This window comes from Macrosteles quadrilineatus, unplaced genomic scaffold (assembly GCF_028750875.1).
Source record: "Macrosteles quadrilineatus isolate MER2022 unplaced genomic scaffold, UCM_ALF_1.0 Scaffold_2__2_contigs__length_208266976, whole genome shotgun sequence".
Classification (NCBI taxonomy): domain Eukaryota; kingdom Metazoa; phylum Arthropoda; class Insecta; order Hemiptera; family Cicadellidae; genus Macrosteles; species Macrosteles quadrilineatus.
In genome coordinates, this window is record NW_026542595.1 from 47,592,146 (window position 1) to 47,616,897 (window position 24,752).

General features: G+C 38.2%; 1 protein-coding gene across 1 annotated transcript in view; it reads left to right on the forward strand.

The window, feature by feature from the left end:
- The window catches only part of LOC128986251 (sestrin homolog), a 58,932-nt gene that overhangs the window by 23,863 nt on the left and 10,317 nt on the right, over positions 1-24,752 (forward strand). The window contains exons 2-4 of the mRNA XM_054406508.1: positions 9,715-9,885; positions 11,824-12,006; positions 13,768-14,190. Coding sequence (XP_054262483.1) covers positions 9,715-9,885; positions 11,824-12,006; positions 13,768-14,190 — 777 coding nt within the window. The remainder of the gene's footprint in view (positions 1-9,714; positions 9,886-11,823; positions 12,007-13,767; positions 14,191-24,752) is intronic.

Consider the following 24,752-nt stretch of genomic DNA (forward strand, 5'->3'; position numbering starts at 1 on the left):
TTATTACAAAACATATATTTTTATGTTCATCCCATGCAAATCGGCCAACTTAAAGTATCAAAACAAAATTTTTCCTTTAATAACTAGAGGAGAATATTTAGTAGGTATTAAATTAATAACGAATTAAATTTATACGCAATGACAAATTTTTTTAAACTTCTAGAATACAATATTTTCAGATATGACGAATACTTATATATAATACGTGAAGGCGATTTCTACGAAACACTACTCCTTCGTTAATAATGGACGGATTTTTAAAAACGATGTGTCAACATTAAGTATTTGTTGTGTAACACGCCCCCTTTCACCATTTCCTGTAGTAAAAGTCCTCGGGCTTTGCCCCTCAGGCCATCAAAATCCCAATGTATATCTTATGAAGACAAGATTTTGTTTAGACAAATAATTTTATTAATTTCAGCTGTTCATAGTACACATGATACACACAAGAGTTTTCGTTTTCAGTTTCGATAGATGGAGTGGAGAGAGCGTTCGTTTTCAGAGGGAGTTCGTTTCCAGTTTCGATAACTGGAGTGGAGTGATTGGTTATATTATCTTTGAGTTGACTCTCTCACGTCAACGGAAATTGTGACAATTATTCGTAAAAAAAACTCCTTTAATATTTTGTGCACAAATTCGAGCAACAGGTGCACTAGTTTATTATATTTAAAATTATCCCATTCATTTTATTCGAACTTTTAAGTGGAGTATTCATTTAAAAGCCACAACTGAACGGAAAAAAATAAATATTTAGGAGTGCCGTACGGCGCGCGCCGCACGAAACCGTACTAGTGTGAAGACACACGCTTGTCCGGCGCAGCGCCGCGCGGCGGACGCCGTACGGCGCGCGCCGCTTCGTGTGGAAGAGGCGTTAGATACGTAAAGCTATTTGTTTTGCAGGATATTAGCATAGATTAAACTTTTATAGGATGAGTCCCTAGTTCCAAAATGTAATCAAAATCCTTCCGCTGGATTTCGAGATATATATTACAGACAGACATATAGACATAGCTTGTTTTAGAGTATGGGATTTGCCGTAACTGGTTGTTTGTATAGATTGGATTTACTTGGGTAAAAAAGGCAATGATTGTAACAACATCTCTGGTTCATAACGTTGCGAGTTGTGGCCTTGACTAGATTGAAGTGACATTTGACATCTGATTGACCTGTAGTTGTAGACCTCTGTTGGAGACCATTCTCTCTACATTCACACACACGTATATTTCTAAACTATTTATGTTCATAGACTTGTTGTAATTAAAACACTAATCCAGTACAAATTTGTATGGATGTGATGGCATTTCGTTTGGTTTCCGCGTCCTGTTTTTTAGTCGGACAGAGGCGTACAAAGCTAAATTGAGACCAGAAGTAGGTTTGTGTTGGAGCGATAGCCACTGTGCCGAGCGTTATTGTCTGGTCAGTCGTCATCGTCGTCATGGGTTGTAGAAGTTACCCGCATGTCGCGTGTGTTGAGTACTTGGTATATACACATTATCGTTATTTGTTGTTTGTTGTTTGCCATTGAACATTATCGGTAGACAAAGGAAACGTGACGCAACGTGTGAGCACTGAGCGTTGCTGTTAAGCGTTATTGTCTGGTCAGTCGTCATCGTAGTCATGGGTTGTAGAAGTTACCCGCATGTCGCGTGTGTTGAGTACTTGGTATATACACATTATCGTTATTTGTTGTTTGTTGTTTGCCATTGAACATTATCGGTAGACAAAGGAAACGTGACGCAACGTGTGAGCACTGAGCGTTGCTGTTAAGCGTTATTGTCTGGTCAGTCGTCATCGTAGTCATGGGTTGTAGAAGTTACCCGCATGTCGCGTGTGTTGAGTACTTGGTATATACACATTATCGTTATTTGTTGTTTGTTGTTTGCCATTGAACATTATCGGTAGACAAAGGAAACGTGACGCAACGTGTGAGCACTGAGCGTTGCTGTTAAGCGTTATTGTCTGGTCAGTCGTCATCGTAGTCATGGGTTGTAGAAGTTACCCGCATGTCGCGTGTGTTGAGTACTTGGTATATACACATTATCGTTATTTGTTGTTTGTTGTTTGCCATTGAACATTATCGGTAGACAAAGGAAACGTGACGCAACGTGTGAGCACTGAGCGTTGCTGTTATTGCGTTATTGTCTGGTCAGTCGTCATCGTCGTCATGGGATGTAGAAGTTACCCGCATGTCGCGTGTGTTGAGTACTTGGTATATACACATTATCGTTATTTGTTGTTTGCTGTTTGCCATTGAACATTATCGGTAGACAAAGGAAACGTGACGCAACGTGTGAGCACTGAGCGTTGCTGTTAAGCGTTATTGTCTGGTCAGTCGTCATCGTCGTCATGGGTTGTAGAAGTTACCCGCATGTCGCGTGTGTTGAGTACTTGGTATATACACATTATCGTTATTTGTTGTTTGCTGTTTGCCATTGAACATTATCGGTAGACAAAGGAAACGTGACGCAACGTGTGAGCACTGAGCGTTGCTGTTAAGCGTTATTGTCTGGTCAGTCGTCATCGTAGTCATGGGTTGTAGAAGTTACCCGCATGTCGCGTGTGTTGAGTACTTGGTATATACACATTATCGTTATTTGTTGTTTGCTGTTTGCCATTGAACATTATCGGTAGACAAAGGAAACGTGACGCAACGTGTGAGCACTGAGCGTTGCTGTTAAGCGTTATTGTCTGGTCAGTCGTCATCGTAGTCATGGGTTGTAGAAGTTACCCGCATGGTCGCGTGTGTTGAGTACTTGGTATATACACATTATTGTTATTTGTTGTTTGCTGTTTGCCATTGAACATTATCGGTAGACAAAGGAAACGTGACGCAACGTGTGAGCACTGAGCGTTGCTGTTAAGCGTTGTCTGGTCAGTCGTCATCGTAGTCATGGGATGTAGAAGTTACCCGCATGTCGCGTGTGTTGAGTACTTGGTATATACACATTATCGTTATTTGTTGTTTGCTGTTTGCCATTGAACATTATCGGTAGACAAAGGAAACGTGACGCAACGTGTGAGCACTGAGCGTTGCTGTTAAGCGTTATTGTCTGGTCAGTCGTCATCGTCGTCATGGGTTGTAGAAGTTACCCGCATGGTCGCGTGTGTTGAGTACTTGGTATATACACATTATCGTTATTTGTTGTTTGTTGTTTGCCATTGAACATTATCGGTAGACAAAGGAAACGTGACGCAACGTGTGAGCACTGAGCGTTGCTGTTAAGCGTTATTGTCTGGTCAGTCGTCATCGTAGTCATGGGTTGTAGAAGTTACCCGCATGTCGCGTGTGTTGAGTACTTGGTATATACACATTATCGTTATTTGTTGTTTGCTGTTTGCCATTGAACATTATCGGTAGACAAAGGAAACGTGACGCAACGTGTGAGCACTGAGCGTTGCTGTGCGTTATTGTCTGGTCAGTCGTCATCGTAGTCATGGGTTGTAGAAGTTACCCGCATGTCGCGTGTGTTGAGTACTTGGTATATACACATTATCGTTATTTGTTGTTTGCCATTGAACATTATCGGTAGACAAAGGAAACGTGACGCAACGTGTGAGCACTGAGCGTTGCTGTTAAGCGTTATTGTCTGGTCAGTCGTCATCGTCGTCATGGGTTGTAGAAGTTACCCGCATGGTCGCGTGTGTTGAGTACTTGGTATATACACATTATCGTTATTTGTTGTTTGCTGTTTGCCATTGAACATTATCGGTAGACAAAGGAAACGTGACGCAACGTGTGAGCACTGAGCGTTGCTGTGCGTTATTGTCTGGTCAGTCGTCATCGTCGTCATGGGATGTAGAAGTTACCCGCATGTCGCGTGTGTTGAGTACTTGGTATATACACATTATCGTTATTTGTTGTTTGCTGTTTGCCATTGAACATTATCGGTAGACAAAGGAAACGTGACGCAACGTGTGAGCACTGAGCGTTGCTGTGCGTTATTGTCTGGTCAGTCGTCATCGTCGTCATGGGATGTAGAAGTTACCCGCATGTCGCGTGTGTTGAGTACTTGGTATATACACATTATCGTTATTTGTTGTTTGCTGTTTGCCATTGAACATTATCGGTAGACAAAGGAAACGTGACGCAACGTGTGAGCACTGAGCGTTGCTGTTAAGCGTTATTGTCTGGTCAGTCGTCATCGTCGTCATGGGTTGTAGAAGTTACCCGCATGGTCGCGTGTGTTGAGTACTTGGTATATACACATTATCGTTATTTGTTGTTTGCTGTTTGCCATTGAACATTATCGGTAGACAAAGGAAACGTGACGCAACGTGTGAGCACTGAGCGTTGCTGTTAAGCGTTATTGTCTGGTCAGTCGTCATCGTAGTCATGGGTTGTAGAAGTTACCCGCATGGTCGCGTGTGTTGAGTACTTGGTATATACACATTATCGTTATTTGTTGTTTGCTGTTTGCCATTGAACATTATCGGTAGACAAAGGAAACGTGACGCAACGTGTGAGCACTGAGCGTTGCTGTTAAGCGTTATTGTCTGGTCAGTCGTCATCGTCGTCATGGGTTGTAGAAGTTACCCGCATGGTCGCGTGTGTTGAGTACTTGGTATATACACATTATCGTTATTTGTTGTTTGCTGTTTGCCATTGAACATTATCGGTAGACAAAGGAAACGTGACGCAACGTGTGTCGGTTGCTTAACTATTGACATTGCAAACACGCGAATGAGTCAATAAGGTCATCCATCCTTAACAGAAAACACGGTTATGTTATTGCTCACTTGGGCATTTATAGTTACACAATTGAACATTTGTTATAATGAAGTAGACTTTCCATCTACAATGGACCAGCTGAAACCAATATTGTTATTTGAATACAAATCAAACGTACTAGTTTGATTTGTATTCTGAACTACTCCAAACGTAGTAGTTCAGTTACCCACTCACCGTGTGTGCTCTGCATCTTTTGGCATTAAAGAAATAGTTTATGTGACATATGCATGTCACATAACATGTACACGTACTTTTAGTTTGACTTGGTTCGAAAATTGGCTTATTCGACAAATAACAGCAATTTACATCTGCGCACTCTGGTGGTGGTTCACGTACGTCTAAAACTAGCTACAGCTATAACATGGGATTGGCATTAATTTCTAATTGTATTAATAGTAAAATGTAAAATAAAAAATAAAAAATAAATCTTCAGTAGAAAATTACTAACCTTTTTTTAACTTTTGTATGGGTTGTTGAAGGTCTGATATGAACTGATTTTGAATAATGAGCCAATACGTATAAAGATACAATATGGTACTGTATAAAGATATAAGTATGCACATGATTCTTTCGAGACTAATTATATGTCTCAATTGGCAACGATTCTCGTATCAGTGACGGAATGTTGGTGCACCTGTTCTCGTTGCAGTCAGCTGTTGTTTTGCCAAACATCAGTTAAAAATACGCGCCAACAGATGGCAGCTACAAGCCTTTGACCTGTGGTCGTGTACTTGTATGCGCTTGAGATTAACATTACGTGGGTGGCTGATTGGAACTCATATGATGTAAAGAACACAAACACTAGGTTTACGCCTTTACCTTCTGTTATATTGTATAATTTAATAAATAGGACTGATCTATTTACTGTTAGAATTTGAACGGTGGGTGTTTTGGCCTTTGGGGACCTCAAAAAGAAAAAGTAAATCGGGTCTTACCATGAGACCTACGGTAATAGCGTACTCCCTATATGGGAAATTTGCTAAAAATAATCAAGATAAAGCTACAAAACTTGGTAAAAAGTCACTAGGCATTAAAATCATTTTAACAGATTATTCAGTGATACGCTAACTCCCCAAGGGACGTCATGTTAGGAGTCAGAAGAAAAACTTAAACTTAAACTACAGGACATTTTTAGCAAAATACAATGCCGCAAATTTGAGCTTAAAAGAACAACTGAGTAAAAAAATGACAACTGTTTAAAGATTCAAAAAGGCACATTCGAGACATCTTTGAAAGGCTCTCATTTATGACTCGGTTGTCTGATTTCAAATTTACGTCGTTGTATTTTAATAGAAAAGGATTTTTTTTAATCGGTTGTCCGTTTAAGTTCGGGTTTGCGGCATTGTAATTTACTAACAAGGACCTTTAATTTGACGTGCATATCAACCTATGCTTCCATTTAAGATTTTCGTCTGACCCCTAGCCGGGGTCTCCCTAGGCGAGGAGGTAGCGTATCATTGAATAATGTTTTTTTTTAAGTTATTTTAATGCCCAATAACTGTGTACCAAGCTTTGAAGCTCTATCTTTGTTATTGATTAAAATATTTTACCGTCCCGGGACTTTTTCCACCCCCATAGTCTTCAAATTGAATACCTAAATACTTTCCTGGATGTATTCCTTTAAAAACACCGTATTGCGCTATTTTTTACGCATTCTAATTTATCAACAGGGATTTAAACCACGTAACTTTTAAAAGCGGCATTTTTCAAAGCATTTAGAACATATTTTTATGATATGCTATGCTCGGCGGCCCTCAACATTAACCATATCACATTATACCAGCAGCGCCACGGAGTAAACAGGAAAAGGAAGTGGTCCAAGGGCGTCGTCCCCGCCATAGAGCTGGCATTGTTGACGTTTCATGTTGACCACTCGGTCCGGAACGAATGCCTCATAAATTCTCTTGAGAATAAACAATGTTCCCTTTATTTATATGTAAATTGTGGCACCATTTATGCGTTCGCGAACCAGCAAGATCGGGTCATAGGAACGGGGTAATTTGGGGGTTTACAATTTTCGAAAATATTTTTTTTTTAGCTTTTTACCCCTAAAACATGGAAATACCAACATTTTGTTAAAACCATCATGTAAGGATTAAAAATGTCGTATGTTGTAGTGTCATTGTACAATTAAAAGTAATAGAGAAATTCCCCAAATTATTCTTAGGAGAAAAATAAAATCGTTGTAGTTTATTATTTATGGACATATTATGTTGATCCAATTAAGCAAATTTATTTATTTCATTGTATACTATCAACATTTGGTCAAACAACCACTTTTTAATTTCCCCGTAACAGTAGCAGCAAACCTTAGCACTCGTTAAATTTAATGTTACTGTTTAAATGGGGAGTAAATATCCCTTGATTTTTATGGAAGTGTTATGGTTAAATCAAATCCTCAGGCTGTAGGTTAGCTGCGGTGGGAGTATTTAGTCATTCATTTGTAAGTGATATAATTAATGCTTGAATGTACAGTACCATAAGAATAAGAGTAAGAGTTGATTTTCACCGTAGATAAATATTTTATTTTATCACATTTTAAGACAATTTTATTAGCTCGCTTTCTTGTCTGTTTGGTACAAATTTTGCAATCCAATTTTAAATTAATTTCCCGATGAGCTAGATACTTGAAACATATAGCTCACAAATGGATGACAATGCAATATTAAATCATTTAATTTTCATATTGGGCTACACCCCCATGGGCTTCCAAAGTATCAGTGTTTACATTTTGGAAGAATGTAAATAATATATCATTTGAAGTCAGCTGTAAATTTATTAATTTGACCGTTTCTTTAAAGAGCAGAGGTTTTAGGTTAAGAGGGATAGGTTCTGCTCCCCTGAGATTCCAAAGTTTTATGATTAGTATGAGAATACTAGCTGTAACCCGAGGGCTTTGCCCCGTTTAACTTTTTAATTTTCAAGATGATCTCGTTTGCATGGCTCAATCACGTCCTGGTTGAAGTTCGTTCGCTACGCTCACTCACCTTTAGATTGGAGCTCGTTCGCTACGCTCACTCACCTTTAGGTTGGAGCTCGTTCGCTGCGCTCACTTTCCTTCAGGTTAGTTCGTTCGCTACGCTCACTCACCTTTTGGTTGCAAATTAGCTGTTGTCATAAATGTAAAAGAAATAATAGTGCTGCACCCTGTTGGTAATCCTTGTAACTTTAATGCTATTGAACATCATAGAACAGAACCAACTAGTTTAATTGAAACAGCTGTTAAGATTCATTAATTCCATTTCTCATAAGTTTAACATGGGAAACTCCAGAGCCACTGGGGCGGAGCCCGGAAGGATTTTTGGGATAAAAATATGCCTATATGTTAATCGGGAATATGAGCTATCATCATGCCGAATTTCAGCCCGATCCGATCAGTATTTTTTGCGTTCACTTGTCACAAACATACATCCATCCATACATCCATACATCTAAACTTTCACATTTATAATATTAGTAAGATTAGCAACAACATCTGATTACTGTTAAAAGGGGTTTGGTTTGATTTAACAGGCCATATAAAATAGATTTAACATATTTACACATTTATGACTAAAAACTAGAAAATCCTACTAATATTATATTATATTATATTATATTATAATATTATAAATGAGAAAGTTTGGATGTATGGATGTATGGATGTATGTTTGTGACAAGTAAACGCATTAACCACTGGACGGATTTTGCTGAAATTTGGCATGATGATAGCTCACATTCCCAATTAACATATAGGCATATTCTTATATCAAAAATCCTTTCGGGCTCCGCCCCAGTGGCTCTATAGTTCCCCATGTTAACCTTATGAGTATTCATATTAAAAGGGAAGAATTTAGTCAGCTGTTTCAACTAAAAAGTTGGTTCTATGATATGCAAAAGCATTAAATAAATGGTTTTAAGTTACCTTTGTCAGTAGCTCATATAGAGTCCTCAGAACTCTTAACGACTTACTTAACGAGCAGGGAGAATCTTAAATATTAAAAACGTGACAGGGTTTTTTTCTTGATTCTGAATCAACCACTTGGCGGATTTTCATGATTTTTGTGTTGAAAGAAAGATAGTTTTGAAAAACTTACAAGGATTACCAACAGGGTTTAGCACTATTACATTTTTTTAAATTTATGACAACAGCTAATTTGCAACCAAAAGGTGAGTGAGCGTAGCGAACTTCAACCAGGACGTGATTGAGAACGAACTTCAACCTGGAGGCGAGTTAGCGTAGCGAACGAGCTAACCTGAAGGCAAGTGAGCGCAGCGAACGAGCTCCAGAGTGAGCGTAGCGAACGAACTTCAACCAGGACGTGATTGAGCCATGCGAACAAGCTCACTTATAAAGTAAAACGGGGCAAAGCCCGCGGGTACAGCTACTAATTTATAAATTAAAAATCCTTTAAAATAACCACACTTCATTTAAACACACTAAAAAGTAGAAAATAATTTATAAATATGTGAAGAAAATAAATACTTGTAAGATTGAAAACGAAAAACGTTGGGCGCATGCAATAGCTAATAAAGAGGGGGTTTTCATTAATTAGCCATTTTATGCCCCCAACGTTTTTCGTTTTAAATCTTACAAGTATTTATTCTCTTCACATATTTATAAATTTCTACTTTTTAGTGCTTTTAAAAAAGTGCTACAGTATTGGCCGACACCATCTATATTCTAGACCATAGTCCAGTGGATAATCTGGCCCTGAGTTTCATATATTAATAATACCCTAATCTCATTTTTGGACTAGTTGAAGTTGTGTTTAAAAAAATGCCCAACCTAATATTAGGTAGCCTATCTAAGTTAAATAGACAAGTAAAATAAAATCCTTATAATACAGTCTGAAGTGAAATAGGAGGACACTTAAGGTCTTGGTGTTATGCCAGGGTTGCTTTAAATATTGAATAGAGTCTATTTTGATTGTATTCCAATAATAATCTTCAAAGTAAGTATGATGAAATGTATTTTAGTTTAAATGATTGATGTCATGTTTCAGACTCATGCGCTGTTGATAGATGCATTTCTGCAGAACAACCGGCTGGACCATGTGACCCAGGTGATGGGCCTACATCCCAAGTATCTGGACGTGTTTCTGAGGACTCAGAACTTCATTCTGCGAGGGGATGGTCCACTACCTTACGACTATAGGCACTATATTGCTATCATGGTAAGTTGCTTAGTCCAGTGTCTACCACATATTTGATTACCCACTGTATTGTCTCCCAATCATAATGTTCAGTCCCGTTTTTGTTTTAACGTTTCATTTTTACTTTTCACTTTGTATGTTCAACTGCAGGATTTGCTTTTATATACAGTGTTGATTGATGTAGAAATAGGGAAAATATTGAGTCCTTCAGTAAGGTATCAGAAGTACACGCAGTTACACATTGAGAATCTTAAATATTAAAAACGTGACAGGGTTTTTTTCTTGATTCTGAATCAACCACTTGGCGGATTTTCATGATTTTTGTGTTGAAAGAAAGATAGTTTTGAAAGGAAATTAATGTTAAAGCCATAATTTTAGTTTGAGGTTTTAGTTTTTTAGAAATTAATTTTAAAAAGTCCAGCACCCGACGCTAACAATGTTAAGACTTAACAGCTGGTTTCTTACTATCATTGAAATGTTTATTATGTTACAAGTTGTTTGTTTAAAATATTGATCGTCTCGGTGTTTGCCTACATACTATTTCACTTTAAAATTTAGTCAGATTCCTACTGTAAAGCATCTGCGATATCAGGAAATGAAGAAGTATTGGTTTATGGTTTATGCCATGAAAATGTTAATTCATCTTTTAATCGTTAAAGATATAAGTGGTTTACATATTGGGTTGATACTTCTTTTCTTGGTGTTCAAATTTGTGTATGTCAACATACAAAATTTGGGTTTGTAATAAAAATTTCAACCGGTGTAGTAGTAGGTCTTAAGAAAAAACTCCAAAATCGATTCATACCATACCATAACCATCCAAGTAGTACTGTAATGTATGGTTCATAAATTTGGACACTGATCAAGAACCGAAAAACCTCATTGCTGGGTTTGAGAATAGAGTGTGGAGAAAATATATGGACCAGTTCAAGATAACTGGAGATTGAGATACAACAAAAGAACAAAGAGCTAAGAGAAATGTATGAACACCAAGATATAGGGGTGTTTTGCCAAAAGTGAAAGGCTCCGATGGAAAGGCTATGATGCATGGTGGAATCGTGGAGAGAAGATACAACAACTTTTAAAAGTGTATTCTAAGGAGTGCCATAAAATATACGACCACTTGGAAGACAAAGAATGAAGTGGAAAGACCAAGTAATGAAAGACATCTCCAGACTGGTATCTAAATTAAAAGAGGCAGGGGTTAGAAGAGGATTAGGCCAGAATCCTCTTAAGGTTTCACTGACCACGGAGGTAAGATAAGGTATGGTAAGTGATAGTATGCAATGGAAGGTGGTATGTAGCTTGAAACCAGTGTGTGTGTGTGAATCAGCCATCAATCTTACTTCAAGGCTTTTTAAATTGACACAATTGCTCTTCTATTGTAAAATTACAGTATAGGTCTATCGAGATAGGCCTTCTCTTGGATGACAGAAACAGGTGGTCACTTGAGATTTGTTTACAAGATGATTTTCCCATGAAACTGTCAGAATTTGTCTTAATGCTTGTAGCTGTTCTGAATTATATCCAGTTTTAATTGACTACTCAATTCCCATAAGTAGGACGTACCAAAAGCTCGTATACTATAAAATCATTACCACAATCGCTTAATCAATATGTTTTAAGCAGGATTGGCTTAAAACATTTACATGTCCCCTGTCAGTGGAGAAGGAGAATTTCCAATTATTAAGCTGGCTACGGTAAAGTAAAGATTACGGTGCTGGTATTGCAGTTGAACTAGCTAGTAGCTCACTTGGCTGCGACGTGAACATGTTGAAGACCTTAATTTACATACAACACTTCTTATGAAACAGCTTTTTCTGTCACCTTTTGTTCATAGTATGGGTTGATGCACCAATTAAACCAGTGAACCTCATAAAGGGAACCTTGTGGGAACCCTTGCAAACCAATTGCAGCCAAAACTTGTTATACTGGCTTATTTTCCTTGTTACTTTGCAGGCTGCTGGGAGACATCAGTGCAGTTACCTGGTGCAGTTGCAGAAACAGGAGTTCCTCATGCAGGGAGGGGACAAGACTTGGCTGAAGGGCTTGGCACACATCCCTCAGAAGCTGCGGAACCTGTACGAGATCAACAAGATTTTGGCTCACCGGCCATGGCTGCTCAACAAGTCCCACATCAAGGTAGAGAACAAATCAATCTTTCTGACGTAGCCACAGAACTTCAATACCTTGGCACTGATAATTAGGTTTATGCAGGCACGATGTTAAACCAATGTGCCGATAAAAAATAAATGTCACTTCTGCCGAGTGTAATCTGGCTAAGTCGATATCCGGTTTAAAGGTGTCCGGATAAGAGGAAGTCTACTGTATATACCATAGATGAGGATAAGCCACTATAAGAAAATTACCATCCAACATGGAGGTAAACCTTTTTACCTAAAAAAAATCTGAACTGGATCCTCATTGATACACTTGGTAAAACATGTTTTTCAATGAATAGCTATCATTTTATGAACAAAATGCTTTGCCAAACTGAACCATGGAGCTCTAGTTGGAAATCCCAGACACTGTAGTTTGAAGGGACTTAAGTGTAACTCTTAAGACTATAAGAGACTTATAACTTGTGTTATATAACACAAGTTATTAAATTGTTTTTTAAACAATCCTTATCAGATTTTTATTCTGTTACTAGTCATGTTTACAAGCAATTGAAAAATCATCTTCCCGGTGCTGAATACAATTTTTAATATATTTTTTAATTAAATTATCATTAGTGAAAGTGACATTTAGACCTTAACTTTTAGAGCAAAGTTAGTTCCCCTGTCAACCCCTACTTATGCAATGTGTATGCAGTTTAACAAAGGAAACTCATCAGTTCTGCTCCAACAAATGCTATCTAATACAGTAGAACCTCGATAGTTCGATACTTTGTGGACCTAGGGGTGTCGAACTATCAAAATGCCGAACTATAGGGAGTAAATGGAGTTTAATATACAGGAAAGTAAAACACAAGTTTAGGCCTATATAGAAATCACCCAAATTTATTAAATACTAAAAAGCTTAACAATTTCACTGTTAATTAGTCTCACGTCAACAATAAATGACAAATTAATATTCAAGTCAGCTTACATCACAATAGTAACCATTAAATATCACTTGACAAAATAGCTCAGCCCATGTTGAACTACAAGGAGTTTCGGCCTATCGAAGGTTTACTATTCTAATACTACCTAATCCTATCTAATAATACATCTAATCCTTTATTGAAGCAGGTATTGAGATGTCCTCTGCCCCACATTACTTCACAAATTATAACCGTGTTGGAATTGTAGTTTTATACTTTTGGCAACAATACAGGAAATTATTTTTTGCCTCAATTGTTTTAATTGACTTTCTACTCAAGAATTTTTTCCGGAAAAAAGCTGTAAGCCACCTGCTTAATCAAATGGGATTCCATTACCTACTACTGTACGATAATACATTTTGCCCGACACTAGCTGATTATAATTATTTTTAGACTTTAAAAATCTCATGTGGATATTTTTAGGGATGCACTGTGGAAGCAATGCTCCCTGGTGTGGATTAACATCTGCACTAGTGAGTACTACGACTATCCGCAGTACTATCCTGATAATTAGACCAATTCGTTAATTACAAGGCAAAATAGGTCTCTTAGTTGCCACTGGCTTTATGAGCCATTAATTAACAGCTATGTCTAAGGAATATGTCGGCCTTAGTCACTAACAAAGATTACAAGATCTCATCACATCATTCTACACTTAACTCCATTCATACTTGGCTTAAAATACCTACATTCGTACGGTTGCCATTTCAGAATAAAGTATTAAAGCATTAACAACTTTTTTGTGATCCTTATAACCTTTCTTATTAACTTCTGTCAATTAAATAGTAATATTCATAGCTCAGGTGTTTTTTTGACAGATGTTGACGAAGGGCACAGACAACTGGTCTCTGTCAGAGGTGGTTCACGCCATTGTGTTGTTGGTCCACTTCCACTGTTTGTGCAGCTTCGTGTACGGCTGCGGAGTGAGTGAAGAAGTGGACGCGAGCGAGACGACCGACACCATCAGCTCCGAGGGCTACACTAGTGATATGGACACCGGTGTGGGCGTGGACACACTCATGCAGCGGATGAAAACACTGTCAGAGCAGCAGGAGGAGTTCTCCGCAGAGGAGCGAGCCAAGCGCTTTGAGAGAGTGGAGCTGCAGAGTGTAGAACTAGGCACCAGCGCAGGTCTCCGTATCACGCCGAGCATCGGACACTTTGTGGATGACCCAGACTTTATATACGAGGATTTTGCCAGAAGAGGGGAAGACTCTACGATACCTACGTTTAGAGTTCAGGTATGGAATGTGCAGATTGTTTCTTTTGTTTGCTCTAAAACAACAATCAAATGGTTTAATGTAGGTACTGTAGTTAGGAAATAGTGGGCTAGAAAAACAGAGTAGGGCAAATAGATCAAACTGTGATATATGATGTGGTGTTATAGAAATGTCATAATACTTCTCGTGGAATACTTAGAGAGGATGTTTGAGTTCTCACGCCAGTTAGAAGGGGTGTTTGGGCTTCTCGCACCAGTTAGAAGGGTTAATTGTTTGGGCTTCTCACACCAGGTAGAGAGGTTGTTTTGGCATCTCGCACCAGTTAGAGAGGGTGTTTGAGCTGTGTTGGTGGCAATAAGAAGGGTGGTAATGTACCTGGGACTTCACAACACTATGGTTGTTGACATAGATGTGAATCATAGGGCCCCTTACCATTACCATTAACATTACCAACTGGCGATCGCTGACCAGATGTCTGGATTGATCTTGTCAGATAAAATTTACTTTTAAAAATTAAATAAACTAATATTTACAATATTTACACTCCATGGCGGCCAGATTCAAAAGTCAATCTGGACAAATTAGTAGTGTGAATATGTCCAGAAGTTAAACAACTTTCCCCATTTAGGCCATGTCCTCACTCCCAAATGCTTGATTCTTCCATAAATCAAGGTATCCATCAAGCTCCCGTAGCAGTCAAACTAGCTAGTTCAAATCTCAGACCTACATAGGGCGGGTTTCCGAGCTCGGGAATACGTAATCCTGGAGTTACTTAATCAGTGAATAAAGTTAGTCATTGAATAAAAAATCGGGTTTCAGAGCTCGCGAACTAACTCCCTAGTCCGCAGACTAGTCTATTCGACGACTAACTTTATTCCCCAACTTCTGGACTACTTATTCTAGGACTAAGGTAGGAATCACGGGGAATTTTAGTTTTTGAGTGGTGGTAGGGGCAGCGGACAGACGAATTTAAGACGATACCTGCCAAAGTTGTTCACGGTCAGCGCTCATACATTAGTGTCTACCACAGAAAACGTACTAACAATTTCTGTGGTGTCTACTCTCTAGTCTGGTTCTAATCACTTATCAGTTGGAATAATGATTCCTTGAGTTTCACTGAAGATGGTAACTAAAAGAAGATATCGTGTTCAAAAACGTATGCCGAAATAAAAAACCCAGTTATGTGAACCATCATTTACAAAAAAAAAACCTGAAGGTTTATTTACTGCTGTTAAGTTTGATAAAAAAAAAACTTCCCGATTGAAGAATAAGGTGTCAAATGTGTTAGCCTATGCCTTTACTTTGTCCAAGTTATTTTTTTATGAGAATCTAAAAACTGTAGGCATTTGAGATATTAGAGATTGGTTGCGACTTTTGTAATCCTAATGCAAACCCCAATAATTGTCTATTTAAGGTCTTACAATTATTTTGAAATGAATACTGTATGATGATAAAAAACATAAAGGGAAATATTTTATTATTCTTTGAATGCAAATCAACCGTAAAAAATTATCATTATTACAACAATTTGTTGGTTTAACGCTCTAAGAGTAGGCATAGTTATAATTTATCTGCTTAGAATGTATTTGTGTTCTCTGATTGTTTTGCATTTTAACAATTCATCTGGAAGTACAATATGTAGTAGAGATTAAGTAGGTGTCCAAGCAACTTCAGTTAACTTCCAATCATCTGAGCTCCGGTTATCTGAGACTCCAGGTTATCCGAGTTAGCTCACGGCTGAAATATTTGTTATTTAACCAAATTCCAAATTATTATACTAGACTAGCTGCAACCCGCGGGCTTTGCCCCGTTTAACTTCTTAATTTTCAAGATTATCTCGTTCGCATGGCTCAATCACGTCCTGGTTGAAGTTTGTTCGCTACGCTCACTCACCTTTAGGTTGGAGCTCGTTCGCTACGCTCACTCACCTTTAGGTTGGAGCTCGTTCGCTACGCTCACTCACCTTTAGGTTGGAGCTCGTTCGCTGCGCTCACTTGCCTTCAGGTTAGCTCTTTCGCTACGCTAACTCGCCTCCAGGTTGAAGTTCGTTCGCTACGCTCACTCACCTTTTGGTTGCAAATTAGCTGTTGTCATAAATGTAAAAGAAATAATAGTGCTGCACCCTGTTGGTAATCCTTGTAACTTTAATGCTATTGAACATCATAGAACAGAACCAACTTGTTTAATTGAAACAGCTGTTAAGATTCAATAATTCCATTTCTCATAAGGTTAACATGGGAAACTCCAGAGCCACTGGGGCGGAGCCCGAAAGGATTTTTGAAATAAGAATATGCCTATATGTTAATCGGGAATGGGAGCTATCATCATACCAAATTTCAGCCCAATCCGACCAGTATTTTTCGAGTTTACTTTTCCCATACACACATACAGCAACCACCTCTTTTTTATAATAGTATAGATAGATAGATATGAGTTTCAATTGAAAATAATACTAATACAGAAGTCTTTTTTCGTTAGGCATACTGTTAATTTTGGTTAAAAGTATTCCTTAGTAAAATACTGCATTACAGTAGACTATCCGGACTCCTCAGTGCCGAGGCCAGTCCGAATAACGGGGTTTCCGGTTAAACCAACGTCCCCAAAAACTCGTTAAAATGGACCATTTAAATGCATGTAACCCTATGTAACATTATGTACCGCGTATTAAATACGTATTTAGGTTTGATAGGCCCTATATTATTTTTTTCATACAGTTAAGTTTTTCTTTCTGTCTTCGTTATATTATTATTTTAAAATCTACGTTTAGTACCTTATAATATTAATTTTAGGGACCGTTTGGCCTATTATAGTCTTGAGCATAAATTGTAGATAAACGGGTTTCATTCAAAGATGATTTTGCATATATACTTAAGAGAAAAATAAAATTTTAAGGAAAAATATCAAGAGGAATGAAATTGCCAGTAAATTTTATGACGATTAAGAATTTGGCATTTATATAGATACAACTTCACAAATTGAGTACTTACGCCAAAAGTTAAGTTAGTCCGCCCCTTAATCCTGCCCTTCACCTGGACTAAAAATTGCTCATATTTATTCCTCGAGTTAGTCTTTGTTGCCCAGTTGTGGATTATATATTTGGCTCCGAAACCCGATCGAATAACATTTAATTCGAGGATTAAGTAGCCCGTGACTCCGAAACCCATGAGAGTAATTCAGGGACTATGTAACTCTCGGAATAGACTTAGTCGTTGACTAGCGTAATCCTGGAGCTCCGAAACCCGATTTTTTAGTCCTAGAATAAAAACTGGTTTGAACTGGATTTTAGTCCAGGAATAGCGTTAGTCCCGAGCTCCGAAACCGGCCCATAGTGTTCCTTGCTTCTTCCAGTAATATTCTTGCCAATTTCCACTTCTACAATTAGTCTTGTCATGGTATTTGTAAACATCATGAAAGATAATGATAATTGACGCTACCGCGTGATCTGTGATTAGGTTTCTAAAGGAGAGTGTTCAATTCCCTTTGATTACAGTTTAAAGTTGACAGATGTGTATAAACTATAAAGAATAGTTATTTGTGTAAATAGTGAGCAAAGTGGCACTTTGCTGCACACGAGAGCAACGTTTACGAATGATCTCGAGTGCAGCAAAGGCCTTTTGCACTTGTTTTACACATTATATTTTTCCTACAGTCACTATAAAGCATACAAATAATTAGTCTTTCAAACACTATACAACACGTTTTTAGGTTCAGCTGGCAACACAAATAGGTGCCCTAGAGAAAGTAGTCCCCGGTCCGTATCACTCCACTAGTTTTTCCTCGGCAAGCAATGTGCTCCGCAACTTGAGAAAATAGTTCCGTATATTTTTGTAATTTTCAGTGGTTTCCGCACCTAAAAAAATGCTTTAAAGGTATTTTCTTGTTTATTAAGATCGTAGGAATGTTATAAAAACGTTTAAAAGTCCAGAAAGTTCAGAGATACCTAAAAGAGAACATAAACTATAAACACAAAATTACAGGTTAAATCGTAGTTATAATAGTCAATCAGCTGCTCATAGTATTATTTTCTTTAAGTGTTGCCAACCTATTTCCAAGCGTACACAGATTACGTGCATAATAGAACCACACTGTTTTGTGTTGTTTCGTTGGATTCCTGATGTGCGCCAAAGTATAAACGGTACGACAAAGTATAAATATGCAGCAATTAGCAGCTTTCTGTACTATAAACAGTATAAGGAAGCCAACTTTGTCGGGTGACTGTAGGAAAAAGTATTTAAATGTAGATAATGTGCATGAGTGGTTCAGGTAGTTTGCAGAAGCCAGTACGTATTTTCTATTACCTACAACACACCTACAGCCTACAGCCTATTTACCTACAGCCTGGTCGGTATCAGATTTTCATCTGTTTTCATCGAGAATGTGATTGAACTTGTAGAAACTTTGCTTGCTGATCAGGGTGTTTCAGACTTCCAGGGCTTACCGTATCGTCGATAGTCTTATAGAGACGTCGTAGCACCTACACACACCCGCTGACTCTTCCTTGGGCACAATTTGTACATCACTGTTTACTTCATTCACCTTCATTGACTTGTGATGGACTTCAATAGCCATTGACTAATATGACCAAGTACATCTTTATCACAGATTGTGAATATTACATGGCGGGAGCGTTAGTTTTCCTCCACAACATTTTTGAATACTATGACGAGACCGATCATCCCAAAGAAGTGGGAACTGGCTAGTGGATGAAGTAGGCCTAAAGGACACAACTTTGGTCTCAGATTAGAACTATCTTGCTTGGCTGCGACGGACAGTCGTCGTAGATTTCTTTAAGATTTATAAATAAAATTAAAGCATAAACATTTTGCAACACCTTTTACTGAAATCATTATCTCATGTTGAAATAAAAATAGTAGGGAGTGAAAATAGGTAAATATAGTCTATAAGCATTCTCCTGGTATCTTAGTTTTATTATTGACACTCATAAACTTTTGACCGTGCATTTTTTAGATTAGTTATTTAATTTATTTTATTTTAGTTAGTAGTTATTATTTTTTAGTTAGTATTTAAAATCCTTAACACAAGGCATTTTGTAATTTTGCCAAAGATATAAGAGTAATAATTGAAATTTTCACTTAAGGAAATTATGTTCTAAAAGCAAATACATTAATCCAAATAACTTATCACATTCCTATTTTTATATAGGTACATTGTACGCAATTCAGCTGCAATTAGTTTTGTTTTTGTTTAGAATGTTATCATGGAAGAAATGGCTCTTGAAGTTGTGCTATTCTTGCTAGAGTAATGACGTATGACTACCATTCCAATAATATGCATTGTACTTATCTCTTATCACATAGTTGTTTTTCAAATTGACTTTTGACCTTCATGAATAGATTTTTATTTGGGTACCATTAACCTATTTCCTTCTCGGTTTTAACACTATTTTTTATTTGGATTTATGATGTTCATTTTACAACTTTTATCTCAGTTTTGGGAGGGAAAAAGTTTTTTGTATTGTGTTATAAGTAAATAAGTCATAAGTCATTAATTCAGCCAAATCAACCAAATACAATTAGTGTTAGCCATGTCAAAATAAACTTAAATAAACTGAGGTAAAACTAATTTACACACCTTCTTAGGTAGTAACATTTGCAAAACTTTTTATTGGTTGTGACTACCAGCTGAAAAATCCTGGACGCTGTAATACACCTTATTTAAGAGCGATCTCTTCACTCAAGTGTTGTAAGCACTTTTAATATTTTAGAAAGTGTTTTCAATTAAATAAAAAAACCTTCTTTTTAATAAATTGAACATTGCAATGTTTTGTTCCATTTTATCACAATACACAGTCCACCTTCACTTAACCAACCCATACAAGAATGGGCTTTGGCTTAGGTCAGATAACTTAACCTAATGAGGGGATTCTGACTTAGGGGAGGTACGAATGAGGCATTTAGTTCAAAATTCCTCCGTGAACAGCGCTGTAGTAGAGACAACTTTGGCAATGAAGGTTTACTAATCGCAAAAATAGTTCTGTTAATAAAATAAAATTATAAATGTCTCAAATTCAATTTTATTATTTTTTAATTATAAAATTAAACTATCATAACCTAACCGAACTAACCAAACTTGCTGATAAAGAAATAATATAACAAAAGTTTAGTAATCGGAAAAATAATTCTGTTTATTAAATAAAACTAGAATTTGCTCAATTAAAATTTTATAATGACTTAATAATAAAATTAAACTGTAATAACCGAACCAAACCAGCCAAACTTGCTGATAATAAAAAAATCTTGGACAAAAAGTTAATGTTACCAGCGGGATTCGAACCCGGGACCTACAGTATATCAGCCAGGCACGCTAACCAATAGACCACCGAGGCCGATGGCTATCGATCGTTTTGTTACGGTAATGACGTTCCCTCAGCTAATAAGAAGCCCACAGCTGTCATCGTAGCCTCTTCTATACCTCCCCTGAGTAAATACCATTATAATGGGTAAATTTGAAACCATTTCAAATACTAATGTAAGAAATTAAAATGTATTTAGCATATAATTGAAAAACAGAATTTGGAAAATTGCTATGCTTAGTTATGTAAATTTTATCATAAAATATACTGTAATCAAGTGACAGTGGAAGTATGCTGGTGACGTAATTGTCAATTTACCATGCCATAGCAAGACAATCTTTCTTGGAAATAAGAATACTTTGATAGGAAATCCAGACAACAAATAATTGTAGCCCACACAATTTAACTGAAACAAGCTGTTGGCCCGTCCAGGAATCGACAATTGAGTAGTCAATTACAACAGCTGAATATAATTCAGAACAGCTAGTTTACTCGCATAAAGACAAATTCTGGAAGTTTTAATGGGTAAATCATCTTGTAAAAAAATGTCATGACCACTTATTTCTTTCATTCGAGTATATGCCTATAGGATATGCATTTTAGATATGATAATTTTACAATAAAACAGCAATTGTGTCGATTTGTAAAACCTGGAAGTGAGATTGGTGGCTGATTCACACACACTGGTCTTAAATAAAGTAGATACATACCACCTTCCATTGTATATAATCACATACCGTCCGTACCGTACTTTATCTTACCTCCAGGGCCACTGAAACCATACAGTACTAATTGGATGGTTATGGTATTGTATGAATCGTATTTGTTTTCACTGACAACCTGCAATTTATTCAGTTTTCTAGAGACCTAGTACACCGGTTGACATTTTCATTTTCACACTCACATTCAAACATCAAGAAAAGGAAGTACTAACTCGTAAACCACTTTTATCTTGAACGATTAAGGGTGTAATAACGGCATGGCTCACAGGCGCTGGGAGTGTGTTAGTTCCAGTGTTGGCCACTACGCGCGCAACGTGTATTTAACCAAACTCAGTGAATAGAGCAAACCCACCATCACCGTGAGCCTCTCTTGGAGTAGTAGTGAGAGCTAGTTGTATTTCTGTCTCACTCTCACAGTCACTAACCTAATGTTGTACTCCTGGATGGGCGCTCTCGCTCTGAGCTGCGGCAGGCCACCGTGGCATATACACTCTTGTTTATTATACAATATTAACATTTACTACGTACTCATTTTGTAGACAAGAAGAAGGGGATTTTGCATAAAATAAATAAATAAAAATCCTTAGGGGTGATTTTTTTGCTGCAAGAGTTGACATACTAAAATTTGTGTTACATTTTTCACACATATTTCAAAAGTAGAGTGCTGGTACTTTTCTTCAAATTTATAACCGACAAAACCAAGTGTACTACAAATTGTAGACATTTTATTGCCTACGTGGAAATATGTTTGATTTGTTACCCCATCTAAAGAAATAAATATACAACATTGGAAAATATCGATAAATGTACACTAATTATTTGAAACGCAGAAAAAATCTCAAATATAACATATAACTGTGTAATAAGCCAAGACTGTTATATTATAAAGGTTATACTAACCTCTATTTTTGCCCGAATCGAGGCAATTAACCTGAGCAGCAGTTTATCTTGGGTCTACTGTAACAAGTGATCCTTATGTCCAATGGCCCTTGTGTTTCAGGACTACTCGTGGGATGACCCTAGTGAATCGTCTGTACAATGACGTAGGCAACTTGCCATTGATCCTGGATCTACTACAACATGTAATCCTTATGTCCAATGGTCCTTGTGTTTCAGGACTACTCGTGGGATGACCCTAGTGAACTGTCTGTACAATGACGTAGGCAACTTGCCATTGATCCTGGATCTACTACAACATGTAATCCTTATGTCCAATGGTCCTTGTGTTTCAGGACTACTCGTGGGATGACCCTTGTGAACCGTCTGTACAATGACGTAGGCAACTTGCCATTGATCCTGGATCTACTACAACATGTAATCCTTATGTCCAATGGTCCTTGTGTTTCAGGACTACTCGTGGGATGACCCTAGTGAACCGTCTGTACAATGACGTAGGCAACTTGCCATTGATCCTGGATCTACTACAACATGTAATCCTTATGTCCAATGGCCCATGTGTTTCAGGACTACTCGTGGGATGACCCTAGTGAACCGTCTGTACAATGACGTAGGCAACTTGCCATTGATCCTGGATCTACTACAACATGTAATCCTTATGTCCAATGGTCCTTGTGTTTCAGGACTACTCGTGGGATGACCCTAGTGAACCGTCTGTACAATGACGTAGGCAACTTGCCATTGATCCTGGATCTACTACAACATGTAATCCTTATGTCCAATGCTCCTTGTGTTTCAGGACTACTCGTGGGATGACCCTAGTGAACCGTCTGTACAATGACGTAGGCAACTTGCCATTGATCCTGGATCTACTACAACATGTAATCCTTATGTCCAATGGTCCTTGTGTTTCAGGACTACTCGTGGGATGACCCTTGTGAACCGTCCTCAAATGACGTAGGCAACTTGCCATTGATCCTGGATCCTACTACAATATGTATTCCTTATGTCCAATGGTCCTTGTGTTTCAGGACTACTCGTGGGATGACCCTAGTGAACCGTCTGTACAATGACGTAGGCAACTTGCCATTGATCCTGGATCTACTACAACATGTAATCCTTATGTCCAATGGTCCTTGTGTTTCAGGACTACTCGTGGGATGACCCTAGTGAACCGTCTGTACAATGACGTAGGCAACTTGCCATTGATCCTGGATCTACTACAACATGTAATCCTTATGTCCAATGGCCCTTGTGTTTCAGGACTACTCGTGGGATGACCCTAGTGAACCGTCTGTACAATGACGTAGGCAACTTGCCATTGATCCTGGATCTACTACAACATGTAATCCTTATGTCCAATGGTCCTTGTGTTTCAGGACTACTCGTGGGATGACCCTTGTGAACCGTCTGTACAATGACGTAGGCAACTTGCCATTGATCCTGGATCTACTACAACATGTAATCCTTATGTCCAATGGCCCTTGTGTTTCAGGACTACTCGTGGGATGACCCTAGTGAACCGTCTGTACAATGACGTAGGCAACTTGCCATTGATCCTGGATCCTACTACAATATGTATTCCTTATGTCCAATGGTCCTTGTGTTTCAGGACTACTCGTGGGATGACCCTAGTGAACCGTCTGTACAATGACGTAGGCAACTTGCCATTGATCCTGGATCTACTACAACATGTAATCCTTATGTCCAATGCTCCTTGTGTTTCAGGACTACTCGTGGGATGACCCTAGTGAACCGTCTGTACAATGACGTAGGCAACTTGCCATTGATCCTGGATCTACTACAACATGTAATCCTTATGTCCAATGGTCCTTGTGTTTCAGGACTACTCTTGGGATGACCCTAGTGAACCGTCTGTACAATGACGTAGGCAACTTGCCATTGATCCTGGATCTACTACAACATGTAATCCTTATGTCCAATGGTCCTTGTGTTTCAGGACTACTCGTGGGATGACCCTAGTGAACTGTCTGTACAATGACGTAGGCAACTTGCCATTGATCCTGGATCTACTACAACATGTAATCCTTATGTCCAATGGTCCTTGTGTTTCAGGACTACTCGTGGGATGACCCTTGTGAACCGTCTGTACAATGACGTAGGCAACTTGCCATTGATCCTGGATCTACTACAACATGTAATCCTTATGTCCAATGGTCCTTGTGTTTCAGGACTACTCGTGGGATGACCCTAGTGAACCGTCTGTACAATGACGTAGGCAACTTGCCATTGATCCTGGATCTACTACAACATGTAATCCTTATGTCCAATGGCCCATGTGTTTCAGGACTACTCGTGGGATGACCCTAGTGAACCGTCTGTACAATGACGTAGGCAACTTGCCAATGATCCTGGATCTACTACAACATGTAATCCTTATGTCCAATGGTCCTTGTGTTTCAGGACTACTCGTGGGATGACCCTAGTGAACCGTCTGTACAATGACGTAGGCAACTTGCCATTGATCCTGGATCTACTACAACATGTAATCCTTATGTCCAATGCTCCTTGTGTTTCAGGACTTCTCGTGGGATGACCCTAGTGAACCGTCTGTACAATGACGTAGGCAACTTGCCATTGATCCTGGATCTACTACAACATGTAATCCTTATGTCCAATGGTCCTTGTGT